Here is a 10,000-nt window from a genome sequence, read left to right as displayed (position 1 = left end):
AAAAAAAAAATCCAGTTTCAACAGAATTCAGTAATCAGGAATTTCGAGAACGATACATTTTCTACCATCGGTGGAGTGGTGGCCCAGTAGCAATGCACCCGATTAGGAAGAGAGTGAAGAAAGGTTTGAGTCCCATGCCTACGGACTGGGATTTCAACTCCTCACAGCCCCCTCCACTAGACCTTGATTGGTGGTCTGGGTGCACGTCAGTCAGGTTTAGACGATAAATCAAGGTCCCGTGTACAGCACGCACTTAGCGCATATAAAAGAACCTTAGGCAACAAAAGGTTGTCCCCCAAATTAAAAAAAAAAAAAAAAAAAAAAAGTATGTGCAGAACTCAACTTCGTAAATCAAATGCATTTGCAGACAGAAAAAAGGGGCGGTACTGCATTGTGGCGACAAGATTGCCCTACGACAGAGTTGGCAACATTTAATTTATCACAGAAAGATATGATGCAACAAAAAGTAGCACAAAATAACGAAACAAATACATTTGGAGAATGGAACAGAAAATGCTCTGCTTGTGGAATAGAATATAACTATTGTTTAGCAAAATACTACAGACTGTCAATCAAGTCGACAAACGATTTTTTTTTTTTATAATTTTTTTAAGAAAAAAAAGAAACTTTCACTCAACAAAGGATATTAAAAAGCATTTCGTTGCTTGTTTGTTTTGTGTTTGTTGTTGTTTTTAGTCTACCGTGTCATAGTGTGAGCCACATAGCTATTGTCGAACATATGTTTATGTATTGAAGATAATGATGGTAATGGCACTTGAGTGAATGAATGAATGAATAAATGAATAAACAAACGAACGAATGAATGTACGAATGAATGAATAAATGAATGAACTGACGAACGAACAAAATCCTTGTCAGTCGGACTTAAAACTCAGCAGACCTCAGCACGGGACTAGCATGAATGTATGAAACAAACCTACGAACGAACGAAATAACGAATGAGCGAACGCGTGAATGAATGAAGGAAGGAAGGAAGGAAAGAATTAGCCAACGAACGAACGAGCATACATTCAGGTGTCCTCACTCTTGACTGGCGGCGTACATCAACATCAGACTGGTCTCAGCAGACCCGGTGTCTGCCTCACCCTGGCTTCTCTCCCTGCTGGAAGACCGCCGCGACAGAGCGCGCACTTTGCCCCGACACACCAGGTACTTGCACGCGAGGACGAGTGACGTCAAGAAAGCCAGCGCGGCGATGACATACAGGAAGACTGCCTTGTCCACACTGACGTCAGCTGACGCTGCTAATGGTGGTGGTGGTGGTGGTGGTGTTTGTGGTGGGGATGAGGGTTCTTGTGGTGGCGACGTCCCGTGTATCGTGGCCGCTGGGTATTGTTCCATGCTTGAGCCTGAAATGGGATAGTTCAACCGAGTGTGCTGACCTAAATAAATGAGGCAAAAAAGGCAGGAACGCAAGGCAAGGCACGTGAATAAAACAAAACCAAAAACGTTTCATTCATGTGCCCAGGTGGAACACTGACACATACTACACATGCAACAAATCAATTATATGCATTTTATAGAAACAAAATGAACTACACTTTGCCCCCCCCCCCCCAACCCCACACCCTCCCCATCCACCACGCCCCTCCCCGCCTCAACCCCCTCAAATTAAAAAGTCCAAGCCAGCAAGCATTATACACATACCTTTTTTTAATTTTTAATTTTAATTTTATTTTTTATATATATATATTTTTTTTAAGTTCTGCCAAAAATGAATCCTTATTCTGTAAATGAAGGATTTCAGCAGTTTTAACAATAGTATTTTTGCTTCTTTTTTTTTTCTTGCTTTTTTTTCTTCAGAAGACAGGAAGCGGTATGTACTCTTCACAATGTCCCATTTGGTCAATTTCATAACGAGTTTTCAAACATCTTTGAAATATTATGTGAAAGCTTATTACTTTTAGATTGATTATTTTCATTCCGGCATTTATGAATATAACATTTTGTTAATATCAAATATATATATATATATATATGTATGTATATGTATATAAGAAGAAGGTAAAATAATCCGCATGATTTTGATGTTGAATGCATTCAAAACAATGTATTTCGAAAGTATTCTACAATACTAGAGCTCCCCTTGTAAAGTGATTGCCACAGGAATCCCTTTCCATGTCTGGCTGTCTGGCGCAATGTCTGTTTCTTTCATGGTGGAGGTAGGGGTGGGGGTGGAGGGGAGGGGAGGGAAGCGTTGGCCTAGTTGTTAAAAAAAACGCTCGACTAAGAAGCGCAAGTCCCTGGGGTTCGGTTCCAATATGCATCGGGATGTTTGTTACGGAGTGCCACAATCTGATTTCCTCGTGCAGGGGAGTTCAAGTGCTTCTGTTTATTTGCAAGTGTGTTTTTGTACTGGTCAGTGAGCATGTTTTTGTTACTGGTCAGTGAGTATATTTTTCTCTGCCCAGTGTAACTGGCTAGCGACATGCAGTCTGTCGCAGAGGCTTGGAAGGGAAAAGGTCTCGCTGTTGGTGCTCTGTGGTTCTGGCTACAGGTAATTACATATTATTTTTCATAAGAGTTTAAAGATATAGTTAGTCTTTTTGTGTAAGCATGTTTTTTTGTGTTTTTTTTATGTACTGTAAATGTAGTTGATATTTGTTGTGCATATTTTGGGTGGAACTATGCTTTGCAATATATTGTGTAAACTTGGCTACACCGCAAATTGACCAAAGGATAGTATGTTCTCTGTACATATAATCGCTAGCATGAAGAGCAAAGGTAGTATAGAATTGTGCTATCTATTTTTCTATTTCTAAATGTTGAGAAACGTGGCCATGTTTTTCATAATAACCTGGGAATCATTGTTAAATATTCCGTTCCCCTTGTTAGTCCCAACGCATGGATAATGAATAAATGTTTTTGTTTTTTTGTGTGTCATGGAAGCAACATGGCCTTAATGAGAAATTGATATATGATAATTGGAGAGTTCGTGGATAGTCTAAAATAATTATATGAACAAATATAAGTAGGGGTATGAATGGAAAAGGATGGATTAGGTGACAGGGGAATGTGGAAATTTTATAGAGCATATATCTTACGGGTCTTAAAAAACCGTCCCACAGTTCCGGGGCAGACGTAGAGACAGTCCAGTCCAATGAGACGGGATCAACCCACTGTCCGAGGAGACGTGGTAGCGGCCCAGTCCGGTGAGACTGGAGCGGGACAGACCTGGCTGTGGTCTGGTGAGGCTGGTGCAGCCTCGAGACAACACGTGTCTTGAAGACTAAGACACGTCCGAAGAACTACGTAATTTGTGTGTGCAGCACAAGAGGTGATGTGTTGACTGTTTTGTTCGTGGACACACAAAAACATTGAAGAACAGAGGTCAGCATTCCCCAGACTCAAAATCGGATACCTGCGCGCGCGCGCGCGCGCGCGCGCGTGTGTGTGTGTGTGTGTGTGTGTGTGTGTGTGTGTGTGTGTGCGCGGGGGTGCGTCCATGATTTTGTGTGTGTGTGTGTGTGAGAAAGAGAGAGAGAGACACACACACAGACATACATACATACATACATACATACAAACAGAGAGAAGTACAGAGCGTTAATCTGACATACGGACAGACAACCAAAGGGACAGACGTTCATAACATCAGAAATCACCTTCGCCACTTCCAACTGTCATCACAGCCAACGGGGAACAAAAATCACCGAGAAAAAACACACAAGTAACTGAGGTAACTCTTCCGTACACACATCCCCATCCACAGGAGTAGCCTCACAAAACGCGAGAATTCCGGAACATCAACAAACAACGTGTCTCACCAACGAAAACACCGCTCTTCTCTGTGTCTGTCTGTGTGACAAAACACAATCCGGGGGGGAAAAAAAAAGGCAACAAAAAGACACGATTCATAACCTGTGTATGTTCAATCATTATGGATGATAGAAACTACAACCCACAACCCACTCCGCATCCCACCCCCCTACCAACTGGGAAACTCAGCCACAGCTGTCGCTGTCCTCTCGTTGTCACCGAAGCGGATTGTAATTAATGCCGCTTGCACAGGCTGGCAGAGATACACAGACGAAACATACAATGGCACAGAACGCACCACAACACACCACAATACACCACACCACACCACAACACAGCACACCACACCACACCACACCACACCACAATACACCACACCACACCACACCACACCACACACACATACGTATATATATATATATATACATAACTAACCGTTCATGATCCTAAGATATGGCTTATTACACACACACACACACACACACACACACACACACACACACACACACACACTTATATATCTATATCTATCTATCTATATATCTATATCTATATGTATATCTATATCTATCTCTCTCTCTCTCTCTCTCTCTCTCTCTCTCTCTCTCTCTCTCTCTCTCTCTATATATATATATATATATATATATATATATATATATATATAAAGAGAGAATATGCAATGATACACTTTTTTTTTAGTTGTTTCCAGCACCAGTCCATTCAGGTCACACCAAGCACACCAACCTCACCAAGACTTAACCCGGCGCCAGCCAACAGTCTGCACAAGGAATCAGTTCTTCAGGTCACCTGTTGAAGAAGATTCCGCCATAGGACCGTCAACTTATGACGCCCAGTCGAAAAAAACAACAATATCAACAACAACAACAACAGCCAAACAAAAAATACGTCTAGGTGAGACTCTTTGAGGCCATGGAGCATAGTGTGAATCAGAATAATTTATGTGAAATGCCATGGGATACAGATGTCTAGATGGCATTCATCATGCTCTCTTGGTTGTAGGAATTATTCAGAACTGCCGCTCTGAGGCAGTTCTTTCGGTGGACACATTTACCTTTCATCGTCATTGGTCCTGCACATTTTCCTTTCAACCCGGCGTCTTGTGCTGCCTTCCGATGTGCTGTTCCCATATGATAGCGAAGACGATTCACACTGTGCATTTGCTGACCGGCCGGTTCTGGTCCATGCGGTTTGTCCGCCATACCAGGACTGAATTAGATTTTTAAAGACTCGATGAGTTGTGTGTGTGTGTGTTCGCGCGCGCGTTGTGTGTGTGTGTGTGTGTGTGTGTGTGTGTGTGTGTGTGTGTGTGTGTGTGTGTGTGTGTGTGGGAAGGAGAGGATTTCTTGGGCCCCGCATTCCAATGCCAAGTCATAGACACAGTGAATGAGTTCCATTGCTCCAACGGCCGTAAAAATAGCCATGGGACCTATGGAACACAAACACTATTACTTTAGCGCCAGCAGTCCCCAAGGAACCACCAACACTGGCTCGCCAACAGGCCACACGGCGTAGGAGACCGCGATCAGTCACTGCCTGTCCTGGTTCAACACAAGCAGGACACCACTGGTTAAACCACCGACTGTTGGCACTGCTCGCTGAATCTGCAAAGAATGTAACATGTGAACTGATGGCGATGATTTTCCTTTGGTTTTACATTGTCTGGAAAATGATGTGATTCGAAACAGACTGACACCAGTTAAACACCGAGCACATTCGTCAGTCTTCGGTTTATGTAATTTATGTTGTGCTGGGAACAAGACGCAAATTTAAGTGAGGAAATGTTTATGGAAAGGGTATGTAACTTTGGAAGTGCCTGGGATATACATGTTAATATGCTGGAGTTGTTTTTGCTTATGAATTGTTGTAACCGTTATACTAAGATTTAGTTTTCGACAGACGTTGTGACCAAAGGTATATGTATTGCTATTTTATCCTCCACACTTTAAAGGTGGCAACAAGATAGCATCTCTTTTAATCTGGTTGAATCTTTGAAATCAGCCGGTGAGACTGAGTCAACGCTTTCTTCTGTATTATAACGATAATTATGTATATGTTTGTACACTGAAATACGGTGTTGACAGTACCAACAGCACACAAATGATAACAAAAGAATAAATTGAGATGTGCAGTCATTTTCTGTTCTTTCACTTTTTTGTCTTTATTTTATTTTGTTTGTTGATGTTGTTGTTGTTTCGTTCCCAATGCTTGTCTCCAAATCCCTTCGGCTCTTCTCAGTATACGTATTCATTTATCGATCTATTTATTCACAATTTATTCATTCTTGTCCCTAAATCATCAGCGGCCCGCGGATCGAATATAATCCTGAAGAGAAATCACAAAGTATAAAACATGCATGTACTTTTTCTCTCTGTGTGTGTTAATTTCGTGACACATCGTTTTGTTGGTTTCCTTCGTTTACTTTCGAGTGCACAAATTCAACAGGGGAAATAACACCAATGCGTTGTTTTCAACATGTCGTTACCTCAGTACTCTCCCCTGGAACCTCTCTCTCTCTCTCTCTCTCTCTCTCTCTCTCTCTCTCTCTCTCTCTCTCATACCTCATCCTCTACCCCCCTCCCCCCCCCCCCCCTCACACACACACCCACACACACACCCCACACACACATTATCCTACACGTACACAAGTGTCAGGAGAGTTCTGTGCACGTGCGTATGCGTGTGTGTGTGAGATTTTGTTTTCCTTTCCAGTGTCTTCTCTTTTCTTTCTTTCTTTTCTTTTTTTTTTTTAAATCTCACTTTCTTTTTTTCTTTCTGTCTTTAATCCTTTTGTTTTCCTTCTTTTTCTCCATTCCTCCTTTTTTCCTTCTTTCTATCCAGTTTGTTCTATCACCCTTTCACCAACGCCCCTGTCTGCTTGTCTATCTTTATTTATCTATTTATTTGTTTATTTCTGTTTCATTTCAACCTTACACGCTCCCAAATGCCAAACGTTCATCGTTGACGGTTCGTAAATATTCTACAACAAAAAAATCGCAGAATCAAATACGCATACCATTTATTTGATGTGCTTGAATATAATTTATTTTTCTTGAATTTTTTGTTTTGTTCTGAATGAATTCCTGTCTCATTTGAAGGTAAACTCGTGCAACACATAATTATTGAAACCAGGCACGAAACAACGCAATAGAAAAAAAAAAAAAAAGTAACAGTAAACTACCCAGATAGTTTAGAAGGTGCAGACATCCAATCTCCGAGGCGTAGGACGACGTTTCTTTCCTGAAGCGCTGCTGCTATCCATCTTGTCAGTGTCAAACTTACTCCATACCTTAGTAGCAGCTCCACGAGGTGCGCAAACTGAACTTTATTGTAGGCATCTTCAAGGTCGATTGCTACTGCTAGTGTTTCTTCTTTTCTTTGAAATCCTTCATACACCTCATATGCAAAAGCAGCTGCATTTTCCCATGTGGATTTGCCTGTTCTGTAACCACCTTGATTTGAAGGGAGAATGTGCCTGTGTTCAAGATCCCTTGCAAGTTTCCTGGCTATCATGCGTTCCATGAGCTTTCCAGCAATGTTCTGCATGGTTAGGATTCGGTATCCGCTTACCTAATGATGGTCCTTTCCTGGTTTGGGTATGGGTTTTAAGAAGCTGTGTGTCCAGTCCTCCGGCACATGTCTATTGTGGAAACTGTTTTGATATAGATTGAAAAGTTTGCTTCTGTCTTCTTCCGATAGCTCCTTGATGTCCGAGTAGCGAACTTTGTCTGGGCCAGGAGCCGATTCTTTCTTGCATTTAGCTATTGCTTCGTTTAGATCATCTATTGTCAAGTCATCATCGGGTCCAGTCTGCATAAGGGTTTTGGTTTAACTCCTCAACATATTTCTTTTTTTTTTTCATCTGAGTTTCTTTGAGCAGGGCGGATCCTTTTTCTTCGTTTGTCTTAAGCTTGGTTCCGTCAGTATCTAACATGTCTGGGGTTGTTGTTGTGCACGTTTTCCCTTCCATGCGACAACAAAATTGTCAGAACTCTGTCAATGTTGTATCATAACTGAGTGCCTCGCAAAACTGTTTCCACTTGTCATTTTTTGGCATCTTGAGCAATAACTTCAAACTGTTTAGTTTTTTCTTTCATTTTTGTTTCAATATCTTTGTCCGGAGAAGGTTTTGTTCTTTCTTTTTGCCAAAGTCTGACAGCCGCATGTTTTTTTTGTTTTTGCTTTTTTTGGTTCTTTTTTCTATCCAGGCTCTCTCTGTGTCGGTATTCCACCATGGGGGCTGAATAGTTTGCATCCGGTTCGGTGCCGTTCTTTTGTTTCTTCTGCGTCTTAATTTTTCGATGATGGTTGACTCTTCAGTTTTGTACTGGAATGGATCACGCGGTTTCATACAGGGTTTATCTGATACTTTCTGTAGACTGAAGACTACCGGGAGGTGGTCACTGCCTTGGTGTGGAAGCGTCTCTGCATTCATTCCTGCTCTGAACTTTGGGGATGTTAGAGCGATGTCAATCACACTGTCACTGTCACCTTGTCTTGTTCCAAGGCGAGTTGGGGATGTGGTTGTTATTGGGCTAAGAAGAATTTCCGCTATCGTTCCTTCAAGCGCGAGTCCTTGTGGGTTGGTGTTCTTGCATTAAGGTCTCCACAGATAATGACTGAGTCTCCAAATTCGTTCTCTATTTCCCCTAAAAAGGCCCACTTCTCTTTTGTTGTGCAGGTTCCTGGGTGAGCATAGGCATTGATGAGCACGATGTTTTTGTGAATTCCGTCAGGTTTTTCAAGACGCACACCCACTAGTTCACATGAGTTGCTACACCATTTCTCTAGAGTTATGGTGGAAACTTTGTTTTTTTTAGGTTTTTGTTCAGTATGATTGCTGCTCCTCTTCCTTCATTCCTTTGAAAGACTGTGAAATTCTCAAACTGTATTGGTCTGTCTGCACTTGTCCTGGTCTCTTGGAGACATAAAATGTCAAAATCTTATGCCAATTTCTCAATTGTTGAGATTCTCATTCTCGCGCTGGAACAATTCCAACTGCCGATTCTAAAGAATTTCTTTGACAGCCGCTCTGCTTTTGTCATTCTGCTACCTAAGCACAATCTTTTCCCACCTCTTTTGCCACGCCTGTTTTGGGGTTTTGGGGATCTGAATTTATGTCTCATGCAATGCAGCTGATCCCCGAGGTGCACGCGACACAGGGTTTTGTTAGTATCCATAGAAGGGTGTTCTATGTTGTGAGGGAAAATATTCGGTCGCCCTGACAGAGCCTCTTATCAGGCAATGGATGTCCATCTAATGGAATAAAACAAAATCGTCATTTTCGTTTCGTTGGCAGATATGCAAGCTCTTTCTTAATGCATGGTTTCCATTTTTTTGACGGAAACTTAGAGTGACCCATGTGAACAAAATACATACTGTGAACTACCTTTCGAGCGTCCATCATTTTTGTGCGCGAACATCAAACCACAGCTGGAGATGCGCGTTACTGGGTAGTTTACTTTATTTTCACCACACCCAACTGTCAGTGGGTTTACTATAGGATGGGCACGATACGTCTCTCATTAAACTGCTGGTACCAATAGCAAACTGTTGAAATACGTGACTGATGTGTTTCTGACCTGAAGGTCTGCTCTCTGTATCTCTGTCGCCTTCATCATTCCTTCTGTCCTGTCTTTCTTTCTTTCTTTCTTTCTTTCTGTCTGTCTGTCTGTCTACTCACCCGTCTTTCTCTCTGGCCATCACACACACACACACACACACACACACACACACACACACACACACACACACACACACGCACGCACGCACGCACGCACACACACACACACACACACACACACACACACACACACACACACACACACACACACACACTCACTCACGCACGCACGCACACAAAATACCAGGCAATCCCAGTCAATGAACTTTTCATTCACCATTTGTCTCCATTTTCTCACCTCTAAATTTCTTCAAAAGGCGCTAGAGAGAGAGCGAGAGAGAGAGAGAGAGAGAGAGAGAGAGAGAGAGAGAGAGAGAGAGAGAGAGAGAGAGAGAGACATACATGCATACATACATACATACATACATACATACATACATACATACATACATACCGACGGACAGACGGACTATCACATAGATACGGAGACAGAGGCAGAAACAGGGGCACAAAACATATAACGAGATAGACAGAGAGAGGGACACACAGAGAGAAAAAGACAGAGAGACACAAACAGAG

At 42.1% G+C, this 10,000-nt stretch overlaps 1 protein-coding gene across 2 annotated transcripts in view; it reads right to left on the bottom strand.

The window, feature by feature from the left end:
• The window catches only part of LOC143299207 (uncharacterized), a 4,483-nt gene extending 677 nt beyond the window's left edge, over nucleotides 1-3,806 (bottom strand). The window contains exons 1-2 of one of the 2 annotated variants that reach the window (XM_076612395.1): nucleotides 3,627-3,806; nucleotides 1,046-1,370 (exon numbers count right to left, since the gene is read on the bottom strand). In XM_076612395.1, the coding sequence (XP_076468510.1) occupies nucleotides 1,046-1,370; nucleotides 3,627-3,648 (347 nt within the window). In that variant the 5' untranslated portion in view covers nucleotides 3,649-3,806. Of the gene's footprint in view, nucleotides 1-1,045; nucleotides 1,371-3,065; nucleotides 3,160-3,626 lie in introns of those variants that run through there. The other variant, XM_076612396.1, reaches the window with a different exon arrangement.
• Between the last annotated feature and the right edge of the window lie 6,194 nt (nucleotides 3,807-10,000).

Source organism: Babylonia areolata, chromosome 24, assembly GCF_041734735.1.
Source record: "Babylonia areolata isolate BAREFJ2019XMU chromosome 24, ASM4173473v1, whole genome shotgun sequence".
In the NCBI taxonomy this organism is placed as follows: Eukaryota; Metazoa; Mollusca; class Gastropoda; order Neogastropoda; family Buccinidae; genus Babylonia; species Babylonia areolata.
This window is presented reverse-complemented; position numbering and strand designations above follow the sequence as displayed.